Consider the following 21635-nt stretch of genomic DNA (forward strand, 5'->3'; position numbering starts at 1 on the left):
CACCCCGCCCCGCCCTTCCGGCGCTGCGCGCGCAGGCCGCCCCGCTTCCGGAGAGCGGGGCCCGCTTGCAGCGTCATCCTGAGGGGCCGGTTTGAATGAGACCCCGAGGGAGGGAGGGACGCGCCGGAACCGCCGCCATCGCCCGCCCGCTCCCTCCCCGCCAGCGCCGCTCCCCGCCGCCCATACGCTTCCCCGCCGCCACCGCGCCCGCCCGGGACACGGCGCGCCGCCCGTCCCTTCCGCCATGCCGCTCTTCTCAGGTGAGCCGGCCCTGGCGCCCGCGCCGGCCTGGCCCGCGGCGGGGGGCCAGCGCCCGCGGCGGCGGCTGCCGTCGCCTCAGCGACGGGCCCTCCCAGCGGCCCCGCCGCCCCCCGCCGGGCCCTTCCCGCCACTGGCGGCGGCGGGCGGGCGGTGCCTCCCGCGGGGCGGGCGGAAGGCTCCTCCGGCGGCCCCGCCGATCCGCACGGCACGCGCCTGGCCCGCCCGGCCGCGGACGGCGGCGGGGGCCGCTGGGGCAGGGGGCCGGGCCCGGCCTGCCGCGGGGCGCGGCGGGGGCGGGGGGCGAGCCCTGCTGGCGGGCGGGGGCCCTTCCGGCGGGGCCCTGCGGCGGGGGGCGCGGCGGATCGCGCGCGGGCCTGCCGCGGTGTCGCCCGTCCCGCTTTATTTTGGGATTTGTACCGGGAGCGCGCGCCAAGTGCGCGGCAATTCTGCGTCCCTGCCTCCGGATTTGTTTAGGGCCATCTGCCTCCCCTCTTCCCAGTCCGTTTTTTCCCAGCTAAAACCAGCGATATGAAAATTTTCATAAATTGCATCACATCCCACTCGCTCTCTGTGCTGGGGAGGAAAGTTTTTAGCGATGGCTGCTAAAGAGCAAAGCCTCCCGTGACACTTCTAGACCATTTAGAGCTTGTTTACGATTCACAGGTCTGGCCTCTTGCGGCTCTTTAGGATGTGAGGAACAGATTGTAGAAAGCCCCGGTACACGGTTGTGTCCCTGTTCCTCTGCTGTTTTAATCGTGGTTGGCAAGCTGGGATCCTGGTGGCAGTGTAACAGGACTTGTCCTGTTACAATTCATAAGCTGTGTTTTCTGTTCAGTGGGGTAAACGTCCTTCATTTTTCTTGGTTTCCATTGTTTTCAAATTAACAGTTTTCTCCTCTATTTTGGAAACTTCTGGTGAAAATCTGGTTGCAGTCTCTGAAACACTCATGCTTTCACTTTCCTCTTGAGTGCTGAGTTGTCAAAAGCAGTGACGCTACAGATTAATAATTGCTAACTCTTCGAGATATTTAGTGGTGCATGCATGATGGTTCAAAAATGCAAAGCTTAAAAGACTGCGGCTGACTTGCTCAGTGACTGAGTGGGTTGTCTTCCCAGAAAGTAGGAAAAGATCTGTGCTTGGTAGGTCAAAATAATAAATGTATTTTTTTAAAAAAATCAGAAGGTTGGGCAAATCAGAAGGTAATTTCTGCTAGAAATACTGAAAAGCCAGTCATTTGAGTCCCTTTGCATGTTGATGTAAACTAAGTTTTGGTTGTTCTTCCTTATTACCCATCACAAGCACTGCATACATCTGAGATCTGAACCTTCTTGGACATTTTTTTTTAAATCATGACCTCGAAGAGTTTTATTTTGAAAAAAACCCTGGAGTTCCCATAATATATTTATGTAAAACCAAAGCACAGGCAGAAGGAAGGATATGGCTTTCTTAAAGTATAGTGTTTCAGCCACTTACTGTGCACAGGGGATGTTGTCACGTGCTCTGTTTTGCAGATTTTCAGCAAAACTGCAGCTTGCTAAAGTAGCCTTGAGTACCTATGATAGTGATTGGAAGTGACTGAAGACGTGTAGCCATTCTTTAGAAATACAACGTTGGTTTATTCCAGGCATTTTTATCTGCTCTTGGTTAGTACTGGCTTTACCACAGTGAGGTTAATGTCCCTTTGTGTCATTCTGGTTACTGTTTCTGCTGAAGATCCCGTTTCCAGTGTCAAGAGTTAACACTTTGCGTGAACCAAGTGTTCTCTTCGCTTCTATTTCCAGTCCTGCACCTTTACTGGGGTCAGGGCTTCTGGAGCTGCAACCTGTGCTAGGCTGCTGTCTGTATTTGCACGCAGGTACGTTGTGCGTGTGAACACTGTCAAAACTGAGGAGGGTAGCGGTGGTGGCATTGCAAATGGCACTGTGAGGTAAACCTTCCACTGAAAGGAAGCAGGAGGTGTGCTATTTTATGGGATGTGTCTTGATGCATGCTTACCTCCTCATGGAGCTCTGCGTGAACGACACTGGTAGCCAGATCTATGGCTGTCAGACAGTAGCTTTGCTTTTGAAGGACGTGGTATTGTTTTCCATTGAAGGAGAACGGAAATGCTATGGAAAACTGAACTGGAATTGCCTATCAGAACTTCCTTCAGAAAGTTTTGTTTACAATGAGCAGTGCCAAGAGATTGTGAGAGTTTCTTTCTTACTGCTTTTGTGAAGACTCGCCTAAAGGATTTCTGATGCTGTTACGTACATCTGTTGCTTGCAAAGTTTCTCAGTATACACGTTGTTTACAATGGTTTTGTAGGACATTTTTAGACTTTTTGGAAGTGATATGTTCTGATATAGTAAAGGTGCTCCTTAGATTGATGATTGGCAAGTTTCAGAGTTGAAAACAACATATAAATTCTGGAATTCAAAATACTGGGTTAAACTTGGTAATTACATTCTTGTGTATTAGGAAATAATCTAGTTTCAAAACATTTTGTTTGCAGTTAATGTGAAATGGGGAAAAGAGAAATTTGATGGTGTGGAGCTTAATACTGATGAACCTCCAATGGTCTTCAAAGCCCAGTTGTTCGCACTGACTGGAGTTCAGCCAGCTAGACAGAAGGTTATGGTTAAAGGAGGAACTCTGAAGGTAGAAATCTGTGGGGTTTTTTATATTATTTCTAACCTTATTACATTATAATGTAATGAGCAATGACCATATTTAGAAGTGTTTCTCCAGAAGATCTTTCACTGTATGTATTAAACTGACTACTCTTTTCAGAAATGATTCTGTACGATTCATTGCCAACTACTAGAAAATACCAGCAAAAGTTTGTTGCTAAATGGTTGGGGGGTACACTGCTGTTTTAAAATTCTTCTTCATACTTCTAAAATACTGCTTACACCAAATGCTGCTCTGCTTGGTGGTTTTTTTCGTTTAATGTTCAGAGTCTGAATGCAACTTCTTGCTTTTTAGCTTGTTTAAGAAAAGTTTCTCTGACACTTCTTTGCCATTATTAGGTTAATGTGATACAGGCAACTTTTCTGCAAAAAGCTGTTTACGTCTAAGAAGTGTTGAACAACAGCTGAAGAACTTTACTGAAAAAAAACAGCTTGGCTGCTTTTTATTTTAATCAGATGAGATTTGATGTGGCAGTAGTTAATATTGTGGAATCTTGCATGAAACACAATGGTATATTTAGAAATATGTGATTAATATTAATGAGAATACTTGCTTGTCTTTTGCTGCAGGATAATTAACTTGTCTTTTATTTAATTTCAAATACAGGATGATGACTGGGGGAACCTAAAAATAAAGAACGTAAGTTCTGAGGAATAACCAAATTTTAACTAGTTTGATTTTTATTTTGGCGTTTCAAGAAAGATTTAAAGTTCTTGCTGTTCCTGTTTGAATGGGTAGCTTTTTCTTGAAAATCAGAGCTTGAAGAAAAATAATTTTACAGTTGTGATACCTAAGCATTTTTATAAAGTTATCACTATTGATTTGTAAAAAACCTTTTTTTTGGTATCAGGAGGGAAATCACACCATCTTCCTGAGGTACTTGGGAGCATGGTTTTTTTTTTTTTCTTTCTTACAAGAAAGTAAGTTCTGGGTCATACCAGGAGTCCTCCTGTTTTGTCTGTGACCATGAGAATAAGCGATGTTATTTAGAGAGAGCTTGCAAGTGGGCACTGTCAGTGGTCCAGTGTGCTTGTCCATCCCCAGCACAGAAAATCGTTGCATTTCACATGCTGAGGTTACAGCTCTCCCTATTTCCTTTTTTATCAACCTGCTGAAATTTTTTCTCCTGTACTAAACAGCTGCTGTTTAAAAACAAAGCCATTAGTAATGGTGGTTCATACCTTTGACTAGTTCAGGAAGAAAACAAAAAGGGAATGTACTTGTGTTTCTTAGCTATATAATATTGTAACAGGGAATCACAGAAATTTTCAGGGTTTTTTGGACATTCACGTTTTTGTAGGTTTCTCATAATATCTGTTTCGTACGGGTTTTACTCCAGTTCTTCACTGAGCACATTGAATTAGGTAGCATTACTCTTACCCTTGTAATTAGTTTGCAAGCATCTATTAGCAGTCTAGCTGCAGCTATTGTTGCAGAGTCATTCAGCAAAACCCCTGGTGCATAATACTCTTGTCTTTTTTTGCATACTGTTATGCTAATAACTGCCTCTATTGATTTTAATGGTGTTATGTACTAGTTCTAGGGATTTATTTACAGTGTCAAAACAGTTTCTTTCCATTCTGTTGTCCATCCTTTTCCTTAGCACTGTATTTTTCAAGGCCCCAGATAGCCGTTTTCTCCCCTTTGACAGACCTTATTGTGTAGATGCGCTCAAAACCTCCTTTTCCTTATGCTAGTACAGCAAGCAGGGTAACTTGATGGCTTTTTTTCTCCCCTTGAATGTTAGTCTTCATGCTAAACTGACAGGGTCATTATGGTTATTACTCCCTTTTCAGTTAGTTTAATGTCCTCAGAACTTGCCAGACCAAAGGATGGCACTTGCCTTTCCTGCTTGTTTTTCAAGTGAAAAAAGCAATTCCGAACTCGGAGCTGTGGTCCTTATCATTATCCACAGCTGTCTGAAGTGTTTCCCCAGATTCTAGGCTAAAGATGAGGGATGTTTTTGTTGTTCAGAGAATTCTGAATTTGAGAACTTGAGATTCTGTTGACTGAGAAGCTCAAACACTGCAGCTTTTTCCAAATTTGAATATAGCTGTTTGGTTATCTTTGATTCCAAGGTATTTTCTAAGACTTAAGGGAAAGAGGAATATTTGCACTGAAATGTTGAAGATGTTTGATCCCTGGTGATCCATCAGGAAGGGAGCTTTTCTGAACACTTCACTTTGGGGTATTCCATGAATGTTAAATTTAGTCCCGATTGGAGTCTTGTGTTCTCAGCTGCTGGCAAGCTCACCAGGCTCAGTGGAAACATCTAGCATGGATAGTTGGTCTCAATAAATACTTTCTAGATAATGAGAAAGTTAAAGTGGAATTGGTCTCAATAAATACTTTCTAGATAATGAGAAAGTTAAAGTATACCCTTAAGAAACAACAGTGCAGTGTCAGTTCTGTAAACTATGATAAAGCTTGTGTTTATTTTGGGGGAAATAGCTGAAATATGTCAAGAGCTTTATGATTTTCTTTTTTTAAGTGGAAATAACTGCCCTTAAATATTTATTGCTATTTTCACTGTGTTTCAAGGGGATGACCTTGTTAATGATGGGTTCTGCAGATGCACTTCCGGAAGAGCCAATTGCTCGGCCCGTCTTTGTAGAAGACATGACAGAGGAGCAGTTGGCTTCAGCTGTAAGCATATTTCTAACTTTGGTTTCTTGTAAAATAATGGCAAGTTTTTAAATATTTAGAGTTGCTTAAAAGTGCATTTTGAAACTCTAACGTCTGTTTAGCATTTATAGCTTCTCAAAGAAACGCAAATTTACGTTGATGATCCAACTGGTAGCAGTGATGAGTAGTTTGGAATTCAATTTCAATGCCGTGTAACTAGTGCTGTTTTCTCTTCGAGCAGGCAGCTTAGCAAATTTTCTAAAAATAACATTGCTGATGTTTTTAAAGACAAAGTTGTATTACCTTTGCTGTATTAGTGTCCTGAACTTTGCCTGAATAAGGGCATTTTAGATATGCAAAATTGTTTCCTGCCTCCTTCATATCTATGAAGGGAAACTAGGGTTTGTTTGGGGTGGGGTGTATTTGGGGTTTTGATTGTCCTTGTTGGTAGTATTAGGTAAACTTTCTGAAAAATGGAAATAAGTTTGACATTAGTGGAATAGATTATATGTTTTCCTTTATATGAGTAAAGTCTGGAAGAGAATAATTAGTCTTATTTCTTTCATTAACTTTCTGTTTGTTTCCTTTTTTACTATTTGAAAGACTTAATTTTCTCATCAGTCATTTGAGCTAGGAGCTCTTCGTCATACTTAAAACAGTTGCATGACTGTTGTCAGCTGCACAAGCAGAATGAGAATAGTTTTATCCATGTCTGTGTGAAAACAGATCTGTAGTTTAGGACTGGTTTTGTGCTTGAGTATTTAATGCTTTCCACAGCATCAGCAGGTGAGGGATATTTACGTATTTTTGAGGCTAACCCTATACACAGACTTGGAGATAACTGAGAGGCAAACAAGGAGATGATTTGGTGTCAGATAACATTTTGAAAAAGTTGGTCACATTGCATTTCTCTGATTTTATTATAGATCAAAATTCAATTGTCCTTACTGCATGCATTCATTAAAAATGGAATACACAGATAAATTAATTATCTCTTTCTAAAATAATCAAGTAGTATTGGTATGCAGTACTACTTCAGTTTCATTAAACGATGTGCTTTTCCTGGACAACTACTTAAATATGCAGGATTGGGGGGAAAAAAAGCGCGCTATTCTATTGTGATTTATAGTTGTTTGTGAAACTGATTAGTTTAATTATTAGCTGGCCTTCGCATTTGTCAAAATTTTAGAAATTCACAAGTTGTCCAGAAGGATCAACTTAATGATCTGTTGCAGGCTTCTGGAAAGGAGTTTAATAATGCTTTTGTTTCTAACTATGAGCTTCATAACATTCCGGGTTTTACTAAAAACTGATTTTAATTAAAACATCAGTGTTTTGTACAAATGTATTCATGTGGAAATTTCATGGAAATAGAATTTTAAGGTCAAAACTTGAATGAGATTATAATTGAGTTTTCTGAAGGACTGCCTGCTTGAATATTTTCATTAAAGTAAACAAGCATTCCTGAATGTCCTCTAATAGCACCGAATGGTGAAATGATTAATATAATCAGAAAATGGATCTGGAAAACTTTGTAAAGTTTGATGGAATATTCCAGTTTATACACATCTCTGATCATGCCTTTTTTTAGAAGTTGATGTCAAATTACAGCATTTATACAAAAATGGTTGCACATCTCTCTCAGACCTTCAAGCACCCTTGTAAATTTTTTGGTAGATGGAGTTACCATGTGGATTGACAAACCTTGGCAACACTTGCTACATGAATGCTACGGTTCAGTGTATCCGCTCAGTGCCAGAAGTGAAAGAGGCCCTTAAAAGGTAGGATTCAGTATAAAAATACCACGACTGAAATGTTTTCTTTAGCTTATGAAGTAGATGTTTTGTGCAGTGGTCATCTTAATACTGTTATGGATGATCGTAACAATTTGTTATTATTTGAATCTATTCAAGGTTAATATAATGATTGATTAAAGCTTATCCAGTGGCTGTGTTAGTCTGTACTTTTAAAAGAACTTCAGACTATGTATTTTGGAATCTACTATGTAGACAGCTATGTATGTTGGAACTGGCTTTTGGTGGAGAGAATGTGTTTTGCCAGCTAAAAAAATAGCTCCTCTCAAGATTTCTTTAAAACGCTTGAACAAGCTACTGAACTCCCAACCCTATTTTCTGGTGTTAGTTTGTATGGTCTTGTTCTGTATTAAAGAATCATATGGGAGTCCTGTTCCTTGGAGGAATATTTTTTCAATGGCTTTATTGCACAGTGTGTTTTCAGCTATGAAATTTAGACATTACTGACATTTGGTACTTGGAGGTACAGCAGGAAGCTCTGAGACAGGACCATGGGTGTTACTGTGTCGGCAAACTGGAGTAAGCTGGCGTTACTGTCATGTGGGTGTGTAGGGAACAGAAGACATGCCCTTATGTAATTTGTTTCATTCATTCTGATTGTAGAATAACTTCTGGGGTTTTTGTTTGTTTTGTTTGTTGTTCTGGACGGAAATGTGTAAATGGCCTATTTTTTTGGTGAGGAATCTACAAGAAACTTAAAAATTATGAAGGTCGGAGGAAAAAAGAATACATGGCAGTGTGTCCTGCATATGAATTAGAATGAGAAAACCAGGATTAGGTAGAGCATTGCCATTTTTGGATTACCTTAATTCCTTTAAAATATACTGCTTTCTTGATACCTTGGTACCCAACTGGATTACTGTAAATGCTGGTTATTTAAGTACTTACAAATTTTTCTTCATTCTGTTAGTAGGTGAACCTTAATTATTAGCACTGAGAACTATTTAAAGTACAGAAACTCTGTTCTAAAGCTTTTTCTTGTTTTTCAGTGTTGTCATTTTGGAAGAGTCTGTTTATTTCCATGTAAAGGACTCTTGAGTTACTGCACTGAATCAGAGTAATTGACAAATGTAATATAGCAAATGTCAAAACGTACCCCATAAAACCGGCGGACTGCATTACAAGATGTGGCCTTGCTCTCTGCGGGAAGTCAGATTCACAGGCAGCTACTCTGTTTTCCCCTGGAGACTTAATTTGGTCTTCCCTGCTTGACGACAGCATTGAAGGGTATATGGCAGTGGGAGAGAGCTGAAAGGACTCACATGGGAAAGCTTACTATTAGAGCTTAATTTCTCACCAGCTGCTTCATTGATCTCTGCAAGGGTACTCCATGTTTTGTAGGATGCCAGGGGGGAAAGTTTCCTGCTCATCATCTAGCAATGGACAGAATTTTTAAAATTCAGTCTGAGATTAAAGAATGCATGAGACCCTTCTTTTGCTTGAAGGCTTCTTTGCTTTCAGGAGGCCATCTGTTCCTCATGCAGCTGGTAAATTAAGAAATCACTCAAAGAAGAGTGGTAAGTTTTAGTAGTATGGGTGGACTCCCATACTTTTTTTAGTGTAGGAAATACCTCCCCAGGAAAAATGTCTCACCTCTTACTGTTCCGCTTGTGCTGTGAAGGGAGGAAGCGAGCCTGCCCCCCATCTCTGTGCATTTTGTCTGCCGTCTATCCCTGAAAGTGTTTTATTCCACTTATCTGAAGAAGTTGTGGCAAACGTTTCGGAAATGGGGTAGCTTCTATTCAGACTTTTTCTCGGTTTCTCTCAAAATACGTTGAGTCTTTGAGGCAAATGGATTAGGGAAGCAGCAGTGATGTATCCAAAATTCTCAGTCTTCATTTATTTACTGTCTCAAGGATGCCAGTTTTCCTTTGCTTCCATGCAGTGCTTACGAAATAGCTGAGACTTTCAGGTGAGTGAGTAAATCTTATCTTCAGTTACTTCTGTTCTGGTGATTTGATTTCTTCTGATACATTGAAATACATCTAGCTGCTGCCTGCTTTATGATTTAAAAGCCTGACTGCTCTTCTTGATTGTGTTTAATTGCATACAATTTATTTTTCTTTTAGGTATGGTGGTGCCTTAAGAGCTTCAGGAGAAATGGCCTCTGCTCAATACATTACTGCAGGTTGGTGCTTAGAGTAGAGCACAGGCTAGTGTGTGATTTCCTGCTAACTGCAGATGAAAATTGCGGTTAGAGCTCTGCGTGTTTTTCTTTAGCGTGCATGCCTTAGGAATTTCAGATCTGCTAGCACTGGAGGATTCATTTGCTCTGTCGTTAATATCTCTAAAGGTTATTCTGACTGTGGCTGCAAAGCATACATCTCTACATACTACGTAGCTGCAGGCTAGGAAAGAATATATGCAAGTGCGACTGAGGCTTAGATAGAAATCATTCATATCTCTTAACTGTTTTAACAGGTAGGCATAAAATAATTGGAACTTCCTAAAGCAGACTCCATCCATCTGATGATTTGATCAGTTTGTATAGAAATATTTTAGTGTACAGTTCTGTTTCACTTAATGGTAGGCTAATGCCATGCTCCTAGAATATGTATTTCGTTGCTATTTTTTAATATGATTTATTGGCTGAGCATTATTGTTAAGGTGGTAGCTGATGCTTTATCAGTGGTCTTAGCCTTTACCCTAAAGATCCAGATTTCATAACTGAAATAGAAAGTAGTATCTTCAAAAGGAAAGTTACTCTTTGTTGTGGTGATCTGGGTGCTCACAATGTGGGAGCTCACGATGGCCCTGTATCTCCCAAGTTCTAACTAGAATTCTAGTTAGACCCCTTACACTTGAACAAGGGTACTACTTGTCCACTTTTTCTTTTTTTACTCTATTTCATTGCCCCACTAAGATGCTGGGCCAGGACACTGGGATTTCTACCAGTCCATTTAAGGAAAAACAAAACAATATAAGGAAGGAAAGGTCCAGTTTGTGGGTATGCCTGCTGATCGAGTTTTGGGGTGGTAAGTTCTGTGGTTACTCTATACAACCATGCCTGCCCCTCCCCTTTCCACTGCCCTTACTTTGTGACCCTTATTTTCTTTGTAAGGTGACAGCTCCGCTTTTTAGGAATCTTAGTAGTTTGAGTAATTCATGGTTAATTCTTTGGTGCTGAGCCGGTCAAGAACTCCTGCATGACACTTACGGCATTTTTTTTTTTAAATTGCTGTGTCATATCAGTTGTCCCTCTTACCAAAGTCAGTGAAGATATTTCTTTAAGAGAGGAAGCAATTGACCGTGGTTCCTTGTAATCTTGCCTATATTCACTTACTCAAGAGTATCATTCAGTAGTCTCTCTGCTTGTAAATTAGTGGCCATGCAGACTCTTGCCTACCTCACAGGGTTGTCGTGAGGATTAACAGGTGTCTGAAGTGATTTGTGGATTTAAAATGCTGTAGCCTGGGTAGATAAGACATACATAGTAGTGTGTCTGGAGCAAAAAAGAAAGCCATGTGTATTGTCATGCAATCAGTAGCATTCCTTGAATTTCACGTAGTTATGAACTGTCTACACATATGCATACACATACTTGTTTTCTTGGGTTTGAAATTAAGCAAGAGTATTTTCTAGATATCTTAGTTGGGGAAAAATGAAAGTGTTTTTGCCTGTATTTGGTGAAACTTAAGCTGCTATAGAGAATAGATAGTGAATACATTGTGGTTTTGCTAGGTGTAGTCCTCTGTGAAAACACTGTTGCTAAACTGCTCAAAAATGTTGTGTTTTTTTGGTTAGCAGCCAGGAAAGACAAGGCACTGTACCAAACTCTCAGGACTGTCATCTTTACACATGTAAAGTCATGCTCACAAATGAGATCTTAGGTGCACCTGTTATGCCACCTGGAAAATCAGAAAGATTAAATTGGACGCTGTTAAATGATCAGTCTTTAAATGTTGCTGCTGTTTTAGTATTCTTTTTAAACTTCCTACCAGGTTTGAATTGTTTTTTCACTTCTGAAAGCATTCACTTTTTCTTCAAGCTCTTAGAGACTTGTTTGATTCCATGGATAAAACTTCCTCCAGTATCCCACCTATCATTCTCCTGCAGTTTTTACATATGGCCTTCCCACAGTTTGCAGAGAAGGGTGACCAAGGCCAGTATCTTCAACAGGTAAAGACCGATTATTAGCTTACTGTTTGAAAATTCTGTAGTGTGTTGGAAATTGAGAACAAGAATATTTTAAGACTTTCCTTCTCCTGTGAAAATAATTTATCCCAGTAAAGTGTTTGTTTTTGTGTCGTGTAGAAAAGTTGAATGTAATACCAGCTCTGAAAATGTATGGCGGAATAGGAGAATTTCTTAGTGAAGGAATCCTTACATTTGGTTTTGTAGTGTAAAGATGGGTGGGGTTTATATTACAAAGTCATAACACTACCAGTTAGATTTCATGTTCTGTTCCCTTCCTAGGATGCCAATGAGTGCTGGGTGCAGATGATGAGGGTCCTGCAGCAGAAGCTGGAAGGCATAGAAAGTGATACAGTGATGGAGGTAATTGTAGTCTTCAACCAGAGTTGGACTTACAATATTGTACTTGTGATTCACTATTTTTTGCTAAGGATTATCTGCTTTCTGAGTTTTGACATGTATCTATAGTCCAGTAAATGAAATTGTTTTCTGATGTGCCTGATCAGCATAATGCTACCTATATCATGTCAGCTATGCTATGGGGTGTACTATAGGAATACTTCCCCTTTGCGCTTTGTAAGGTATGTATTGGACCAGGGTGGTGGTGATTGTGAGTATGCTGTAGCTGGCCCTAATAACCGGTGAATTTAGCACATAAGAACTTCTTTTCTGAAAAAAGTGTGCTACAGCATTCTTGACTTACACAAATGCTATTTCAAACAGACAGCTAGCCTAGTCAACCTGGTAAGAAACTGAAGTTAGTTCAACTTTCTTCTTTGAAAACTGTTTTTTTGGAGAGTCTTGACAGTGGCAAAAATCTGATAAGACTACTCCAGACAGATTTAAGTTGAGGGGCAGGCAGGTGTGACTTTGATTGAAATCTTGCTTGTTAATATAGAAGTGTCTTTAACAGTACTATAAATGCATTTGTTTTGAAATTTTTATGCTACGTCAGTTGACTAAGTAGGAGAAGATGCACCTATAGAAGGGTGAAGGAATAGGCTTTAAAGAATTTAAATAAATGGGGTTATTTTGTCTGTAAAGAAGACTCTCTGTACATGCTATTTAAAGTTACATCGTAAGATAATTTGTTTTACAGACAGACTCTGGAGCTACAGCAGCATCTTCTAAAAAGAAGAGTTTAATTGACCAATTCTTCAGCATTGAATTTGAAACAGCGTATCCTAAAGACTAAGGCAAGACATAAAGAATGATGATAATTTCACACTTCAGCAGTTGAGTGCAGGGAGGGTGAAAAGCATTGTTGAGAACAGTATGCAAAATAAAGGTGTGGTGGGGAGGAGAGGGAATGAAGTGTTGCAGGAGTACACACAAAGTTAGGATTGGATATACTTTGAGAGAGAGGATGATGTGCGGAGGAAGAATTGGTAGTGGAAATTTACAGAAAAACCCCACTGAATTTAAATACCAGATTTTCTCCCCAGAGATTACCAGTTGTCCACTTCAAGGGTGGTGACATGGTTTATTCAAATAAAAGTAATTATTGTCCTAAATAGCCTTTGTTTGGCTTGTAAGAGAATGTTGCTGATACACTTGGCATACTAAACATGCACAAAAGATGGCTTGATTGATTTCTTAGGAAATAAAATAGATGCATGCTGTTAGATGAGTAAGATACTAATGCAGCTGACAACTTTCTAGTAGCTTTTTATATAGCAAGAACAAAAAGCCTATGACCACATGGGGCACACATGCCAAGTATTACTCTTTTCCCACTTCCCCACTACAAAATCCTGGCCATCGTGTAACTAACCACCACTTTCAGAAAGAATTATACTGTGTGTTTTGCTTGTCATAAACAAGGAAACATTCCCTTAGATAAGGTACTTTATCTCATAGCTTGGTAGTAATAAAGCATAAAGGCTTTTTTTAAGGTAAGAATCGTGCATCTCTCTCCTCGTAGTATGGTGTTTGTTGTCCCTGAAATAGTTGGGAGGAGCAGAATGCATAGCTAAGAGGAATGATGCATAGGCCAATGGCAGGAGGAGGAGACTTGGTAGAACAGTTGTGTTGCAAGCCTTCAGAGGCTTCAAATGCATTATGGCAGCTTTTGTAGAATAAATGCATTCAGAGCACGGAAAAATATCTAGAAGGAAGTGGGTGAGAGAAAAGGATTGGGGAAGAAGTATGAAAAAGAAGAGGTTGGACAGAATGATTAGAAGAATGTGTAGAAAATAATGAATAAATGGACTTCTTTTCAGTGGAGAGGACATACAAGGCTTGGAAAGGAGGCTGTGCATGTTGAAAGAAATGGGAAATCTGGCCAGCAGCAGGAATAGAAAAACTTTATTGTAAACAGCAATGGAGCATAATGTTGCAGGAGGGCTTAATAACTTGCTATTGGCAGACGGTATGATCTGTGGCCTGGGGGCTGGGTGGTTAATGGGGAGAAGGAAGAATAAAGCAGGCCTCGCAAGCTGAAATGGTGATTAAAAACTTTACCTTTTTTGGTATGCTGTCTGCCTCTGCTGCTACTTGTCATTAGACACAAAGGAACAGATTGATTAGAAGGAAGGACTTTTTCAAGTCTTCTGGTTTTTATACTACAAGGAGTAAAAGTATTATTGATGTACAAGCACAAGAGTATCTTGAAGTACAGTGCTGTTCAGCATGTTGTTTTCACTAGAGCTGTAGTTCAGCTCTTGGTGCGTGATGGTTTTCCTTAATTTTGTGAAGCATGAAATGTACAGAAGCTGAAGAAGAGGAAGTAACTAAAGGAAAGGAGAATCTGCTTCAGCTTAGCTGCTTTATCAATCAAGAAGTGAAATACCTGTTTACAGGACTGAAATTGGTAAGCCATTATAACTTTTATTTAATTGAAATTCTGCATGACCTGTGTTTTTAATCTATGACTTGGAATTGACATCTGCTGGCCCAGCTTTACAAAGTTGCAAGATGTTTTGGTTTTGATGTTGAATGGGGAGGTAGCAGGGGAAATTAATTGCCTGTTAATGTAAAGCAGACTTCAACAGGGCACTTTCTTGACCCTTGACATGGTCTTCCCCATGCAGGTAAGCAACTGCAAGCCAACTTGCTACTTGTTTGTTCAGCTGGCTTTCACTTCAGACTGAACAGTATCACAATTCAAGCATGCTGTAAATAGTTTCCAAAAAGTCCAAAAGTCAATTTTAAAATAGGGTGGCGTTTTGGTTGCTAAGAAAAAAAAATCAGATGATGGAACAATTAAACTTAATTTCGCAGATTTTGGAGGGGATTATGTTTTCCATGACACAACATCATCTTTAAACTGTTCATTTAAGTAGAAATTCTTAAAATAGTCTGTGCTTTTTATGTATATGTTTCTAAGTTTTCAGGGATTTTTTTGAGAATCTGAAGGAGCAAGGAGAGGAGCTACTACACAACCTTTGTAGTAACTGCTTTTGCACAGTATTTGCACAAGAGCAGGGATGGAAGAAGTGATCTGGTTTGTACAGGACTGGACCAAGTTGCATGGTTCTCAGATAATCTTTGTTATCTGCTTTTTCTTTTTGACAGAATTTAGACTGAAAAGTAAGATAAAATAGTTATGCTCACAAATAAAACAGATTATGAAAAAAAAACCCCTCACTTTCAGGCCAGAAAAGGTCTAGAGTTCTTACGCTGGGTTGCCTGTAGCAAGACGGTCACAACAGTAACAACCAGGCCAGTCTTTCCCTGAATTTGGAAGGGTCCCTGGGAGTATCTTCACCTGTCTCCTTACATGCAGCTCTGTCTGCTTTAGACAGAGTTGAGAAACATGCAAATATTTTTGTCACAAGGAACTTGACTTTTTCATTAGTTATGTTCTAAGCATGACATGACACATTTGTAATCAATTTCAGATACGATTCATAACCCATCCAGTTGCAGATTCTACTCCTGTAGAATAAAATTTTCTGCAGAGTGAAACTTTTAAGTGTTGTCAGGGCTCAGGAATGAGCCTAGAGCTGAACAAATGAATGGGCATGGTCTTTCTGCCAAGGAATTTCAAAATTGTGTGTTGTAATGACTGATAGCAACAGAAGAGATTGCCAGAATGCGATTTAGTTTACGGTTTGTTTATTTGTGCGGTGCTTTTTTTTAAGTTGTGTTTTATCGTGAATGTATGTGATATTACCTTTAATGTTTTTTTAACAGCGTCTTCAAGAGGAAATCACCAAACAGTCTCCAACACTGCAGAGAAATGCACTCTATATCAAATCTGTGAGTGGTACTTTTGTGGCTCTTTTTATGATTCTTCTAATTTTCTGTCCCAAAACACAAACTTATTGCTGTACAGCATGTGATTTATGTTTCTAAAGCATCTGAATATCTGCTACAAGAAATTTAAGACCAGTTGAAAATTACTACTTTGACTATACTACTATAGAGAGCTTCAGAATAGGAGGTCTTGTTATATTCCTATGTGTTTGTGTACAAATATGTTCCCAGAATAGCTTGTAGTTTAGGATGAGCAGTGTTTAAAGTGTAAAAGATCTGTGAATATCTAAAGTAATAGTTTTTTCTAATTTTTCTTGTAGTCTAAAATTAGTCGCCTGCCAGCATACCTGACTATTCAAATGGTTAGATTTTTTTATAAAGAGAAAGAATCTGTGAATGCCAAAGTTCTTAAGGTAAGTTTTCTGCATATTGAGGTTAAATTCCTCTTTATGCTTTTCAATGATTTTTTTTTTTTTTAATAGGTAGACACTAATACTTGAGGGTTATTTACTAAATTGCCTTAACATTGCATTTACAAATATTAACAGGGCAGTTTCTTTGCTTAAGTACAATGTAGCTTTGTTCCCTATGTGTGGCAAACTATATTATGAAAATAGCCTGGGGGAGAAGATAAGGGACAGAAGTGAGTTTGCTCCCATAGTGTTAGGATGGTTTTTTGTCTCTTTACCAGTGGTTCAGAGGAGAATGTTTAAGGAGAGGACTATGCTTTTAGTCACTGGACAGCGTTACAAAGTTGATGAGAAATGTTTATGCTAACAGACCTTCTGTATAACTGTATTAGTTACTTTAATTGTCTGGCTTCCTGATTAACAAATGGCAAGAGCCAGTTGTGAACAGCCACGTGTTCCAGTTTTGCTTTCTGTTGGCCTTGGCTGATAGACCTCGCAGGCTGCCCAAGGAGCATCTGGATAGATGGTACCTGTTCCTTACAAGAGAAGCAAGGGAATAAAAATTGAAGGTGCATGTAAACAATTTTAAAAGATTGTTTGGATAACAAAATTGACATTTTTGCAAGTGTACAGTCGTTCTACATGCATTTTTTTTTTCATAGGCCTGCAGAGGTATTTCTGTAGTATAAAAGTATGACAGCTATTAACAAAGAATCTAAATATTTACATTGAACATAGTAATTTATGATGGTTTGTTTATACTGAATCAGATTTTCTTCTGTGAAAGTATTGTAGCCCATTAGGTAAGTACTGTTGGCAACATTTCAGTAGATCAGGTTGTCATAAATGTGAGAAGAGTTGCATTTAATTGGACTTAAGTGTTGTCTTCCCATGGGAGAATGCTTTAATGTGGAGTACCAAATTATGCTAATACTCTTTATACTTTTTACTTCCTAGGATGTTAAATTCCCTCTTATGTTGGATGTGTATGAGCTGTGTACACCAGACCTTCAGGAAAAAATGGTTTCTTACCGGTCAAAATTCAAAGACATAGAAGACAAAAAAGTAAATCAACAGCCAAAGAATGTAAGTGTGACATTTTGATTAAAGAAGTCATACATCTGAAATTGGGGTACTAATAATAACAACTAGATAAAACTTGACATCTTTAAATATTTTTTTTTCTTATTTAGCATTCAGACTCCTTGATATTGAGCTTTAGATCTTTGTGTGTATTTTCATGAAAATACAATAATTTTCTTTAATATGACTGCTTGATGAGAAATGTTAAATGCTGTAGACAAACATGTTGCTTACATTTTGATTTCAAAATATATTAAAATGTAATGCTTCTGCTTGCCAGTGGTATGCCTAAAGGTTTTCTGTGAATTACACAAAATTACTCTCTTCAAACGTTGCCGCTTGCTGGCAGTGTGGGGTCTAGGTAGCTGTTTCCTGCTAACCAACTGAAAAGGGTTGTACAAGGGACTACTATGTGTCTGACTGATAAAATTCAGAATATATGTACTAGTGAGCTCAAAGTCTGTACTCTAGGAAGTTGGTCTACATATTCTAAAACTGACTTCCCTTTCTTTAATGAAGTCAAAAAGTAAACAAGCTATAACACTAGCATTTTAGCCATGTTGTTTTTTAAAGTTTGCTAGTCTTTTCATGGCTTAACTGCTGGCAGTTTTATTTAAATGTTTGAATAAGGCTTGCAACAGCGTGGAGCAAGGAAAGAGTGCTATTTTAAAACGGAATGTATTAGCCCTTGGAGTCTGACTCTAGTATTTTCTTGTTGCCACTTTTGCTGCTAGCAAGTCCCTAACAGGGAATAAAGTCTTCAATTTTCAGAATCGTTTTTTGTAAACAAACCTGTAAATCTGGTGGCTAAACAGTCTAGGCAGTAAGTGTCAAAATGGTTATATGTTTGCCTTAAAATGTGGTCTTATTTTAGATTAGGCTTTCAGATGTCCACCTAGAAATACGGTAATGAACACGTTTCAAGTTGAACAAAAAATGTTTAGGCTTAAAAACAAGTTTAAGTGAATGGAATGTTGGGATTTGATATGATTGTGCTAAAGCTTTTTTTCAAAACCATTCCACATTAATTCAGCATATTCTGTTCTTTAGTCTAGTAAAAGTGATGGCGCACAGAAAGAAGTTAAATACGAACCATTTTCTTTTCCCGATGGTGAGTACAGGGAAGTAAATCTATTTTAAAGTAACTTTCCATTTACTTATGTTTAAGTGGACCTGATGGTAGTAATATTTTGAGAACCCTGGTTATTTTTAATGCCTTTGAAAATAACCTTCAGAAACTGACAAATTTAAAGAATGGAAAGATCAGGCAAACCAAAATGCTGTTGATATGCTCAGAGACATAATCGTCACCCACCTGACAAGTTGATGAATCATAAAAAACATGCTTATCAAAAGATACATGCATGTAATGCGCAGTTATTTTGTATGCTGCTTTGTCAGTGGATGGTAGAAAGCTGAAATTGAAACAAAAACTTGAACTGGACTTTTGAAACTGCTGTGCTGGTGCTGATGTTGCCTGAATCTAGGGGGCCTGGAGCTCGAACGCCCTAGGCATTCACCCTTGTGTTGAGCGCACTGTGCAGAAATTACTTTGGAGATCGCGTTTGCCCAAACTGTTACTGCGCGGTGCTTCCAGAGGCTCGTGTGCAATGCGCTGCGCGAGGCAGTGTTGCCTAGCTCAGGAGCACAGTGTAAACTGAATATTCTGGAGTGCTGAGAAATGCAGTTAAGGCATGTTGGGGGCTGTAGTGCCCTACTTGGTACGTTTGGAATTGGCCTGTTTTTTCCATTGAAAAAGTGAATGGTGTAATTGAACTAACTGTGGAGTAGTCAATCTGCTGTACTTGCGTATTCTCAGCAGTGTCGCTGTGCAGCCTGTGCTCAGCACATCAGTTCTTGCAGTTTCATGGCTCGCCCTGAGTGCAGACAGCAGCTGGCGTTTGAAGGAAGTAATTGGCCAAACCTGCCCAGAAGGTTTACTTGATCATACATCATGATTTTAATACTTTAAGCTCACTGTATTTGCGTTACATCAGGATACAGATTAATGCCATGAGAATGCACAGCATTCCCAGTTTCCTGAGAGGCTGTCCTGGCTGACAGGTGCTGCTTTTAGTTTACAGTGATTTACAGCTGTGCTGTAAATGGGGTTTTACACAACTACAGTTGTGTATACGCTGCTGCAGAATAGCTAATGTGTCCTTGTCTGTGTGCTGTTAAAAACACTAAAACTGTTCATGTAGTACTCATGTAACTTCTTTTTCCCCCTCTTCCTTCAGATATTGGTTCTAATAATTGCGGCTATTACGACCTGCAGGCAGTGCTAACACATCAAGGCAGATCAAGTTCCTCTGGGCATTATGTGTCTTGGGTTAAAAGGAAACAAGGTAAAAAACCCCAAAACGATAGCACTGTTAACCACCCTTCACAGCTTCTTCCATTTTAAAGGGGCTGTTAAGAGTGCTTAGATTTTATGTACCTAAATTACAGATAATCCTCTTGTTTTTCTTGCAGATGAATGGATTAAATTTGATGATGACAAAGTCAGCATTGTTACACCTGAAGATATTTTGAGATTATCTGGGGGTGGAGACTGGCATATAGCTTATGTTCTACTCTACGGGCCTCGCAGAATTGAAGTAATTGAAGACGAAGCTGAACAGTAGTCTTCAGTTTTAGTCATTCTGCTTAGGTGTGAAATAAATGTTGATTACTGATCACTTCTTTAACCCCAGAGCTTTAGCAAATGGGTAAATAATTTGTTCAAACCTTTTCATGTGAAGAGGGATACTGTTTCAAAATGATCCACATACCAATTGGTCACTACTGGAGTGAACTGCCCACTGCCGTGGTGACACTTAAAATAGCTTTAATGTCTTGCAGAAGATAATTTTTTTAAATGAGCCTTTTCCTCCCCTGCCCCCCCTTCCTCTTGAATGTCATCAAGTATTTATTACACACCTACTCTCACATTTGTTACTCTTGCATGGTTTATACCACAGTTCAGTAGCTGTCCATCCTTTGCCTTACCTGGCAGTTTTGTTAGGAAGGTAGAAGAGAAACTGTTGCCTTGTTGTGTAACTCAGTGCTGCTGCCCATAGCCAACAGCTGTGGCTACGATCAAATATTTGTCCAGCCTGACCTGCTGATTCAGTCTGTTCTGTTGCTGGCATCTCATGACTTCAGAGTAAATTGTGATCAACAATGTGTCTCCATTAAAAAAAGTTCATGTCTTGGTAGTGTAGCTAGTATGTGTTTGTTTTCACTTCTCGGGCCACCACTGATGAATGTCTTGAAGCAGTCATGTAATAAAGCCTTTTTTTTTTTTTTTTTAAGCTGTAGGGACTTATCTCCTGTCCTGTTACTCTTTACTCAGTAGACAAGACTAGTACGGTGGCTGCAAAACTGGGTATTGCTTACTTACAGTAACTTCTGTTCCTTCCCCACAGGAATACAGCAGCTGTATGCTAGTGGGAGGCTGCAGTAAAAAAGTATTTCAGTGTTGGTTACAGCCAGAAAAGCACTAAGCCATCAACAGGACTCAACCTTCTGTGTGGGGGATCTGATTTTTAGTGTGGCCCAGTCCCTTCTGGGAGAGCTAGTCCATATTCATGTGAAATGCCTTCAGTCGTGTCTCCATTAACAGGGACCACACGGTGAGTTTGACTGTGCCTCACTTGCTGAGAAGGGACTCCTCTTTTGCCCTCCGCTGGGGACACTGGCTTCAGCTGTGACCCTACCGGCTAGTTTTTTCTGCCTTACAGCTTGTGTTGGCAGGTACGGCGCTGCTGCCTTTCTGCACAGCTTCCCCTGGGAGCACGGCAAAGGCCTAAGGATGTATTTTTAAAACGTTGCATGATGCTTAAAGGCAGGCTCCACCCCTGAAGGAAGCCCCAGTGCAGTACCAGCTCTCTTCCTCTGTACCCCACAGAAATAGTACAGGCTCCTCTGTTTTTAAAAGCTTGCTCTGTCCCCTGTTAAGGAGGAAGGAGAGATGGTGCCTGTGCCGGCTGGCTGTTCTGTGGAACTGCCTCCTCCCAGCTGTGGTCCTACGATCAGTGCTTCCTCTCTTAAAGCGCCTGGCAGCAGCTGAAAAGAGCTGCTTGCTCTGAACAATTGCGTGACCCTACACCTATGAAAAAACTGATCTTCTATTACTGGTTACAGCCCCATAGTTACAAGAAAAGGTTAACTTTTTCCTTCCCAAACAGTGTACTGTCCCATTTTTCTGCTGCTCTTGCATTTTCCTAATTTTGAGACATGTACACTTACGTGTGACAACCGTACAAGTCATCTCACTGGGACAAGATACACTTAATTACTAATAGCTGGGACACTGAAAACACCATCTCCTTTTCTTTCTAGGTCTGTCAAACCCTTTAGTTGCATCTTAGGGCTGGGGGCTTGAATCAGTGGTCGGGATCCTCACAGTCAGGGTCTTGCCCCAGGTGGGTCTACTTTCAAGCCTGTCTGA

The 21635-nt window shown here is 39.9% G+C and overlaps 1 protein-coding gene across 2 annotated transcripts; it reads left to right on the forward strand.

The window, feature by feature from the left end:
- The first annotated feature begins 26 nt into the window (after positions 1–26).
- Positions 27–20405, forward strand: USP14 (ubiquitin specific peptidase 14). 2 transcript variants are annotated; one of them, XM_056330051.1, is made up of 17 exons: positions 27–260; positions 1773–1904; positions 2756–2901; positions 3541–3573; positions 5476–5580; positions 7237–7340; positions 9443–9501; positions 11362–11492; positions 11790–11870; positions 12607–12686; positions 14205–14319; positions 15645–15710; positions 16028–16120; positions 17075–17203; positions 18251–18311; positions 19441–19548; positions 19676–20405. In XM_056330051.1, exons 3-17 carry the CDS (start codon positions 2818–2820, stop codon positions 19825–19827), a joined length of 1401 nt encoding a protein of 466 aa, XP_056186026.1. In that variant the 5' UTR covers positions 27–260; positions 1773–1904; positions 2756–2817; the 3' UTR covers positions 19828–20405. The 2 variants fall into 2 exon arrangements, with proteins under 2 accessions (XP_056186026.1, XP_056186025.1); XM_056330050.1 differs by lacking the exon at positions 1773–1904.
- Positions 20406–21635: the final 1230 nt, after the last annotated feature.

Source organism: Falco biarmicus, chromosome 3, assembly GCF_023638135.1.
Source record: "Falco biarmicus isolate bFalBia1 chromosome 3, bFalBia1.pri, whole genome shotgun sequence".
In the NCBI taxonomy this organism is placed as follows: domain Eukaryota; kingdom Metazoa; phylum Chordata; class Aves; order Falconiformes; family Falconidae; genus Falco; species Falco biarmicus.

Excerpts from the sequence above, each read along its gene's own strand:
- USP14 (XM_056330050.1), top strand. Across the intron at positions 11,871-12,606 it reads AAAGTGATACAGTGATGGAG|ACAGACTCTGGAGCTACAGC; the intron begins GTAATTGTAGTC and ends TTTGTTTTACAG. Across the intron at positions 12,687-14,204 it reads AGCATTGAATTTGAAACAGC|CATGAAATGTACAGAAGCTG; the intron begins GTATCCTAAAGA and ends AATTTTGTGAAG.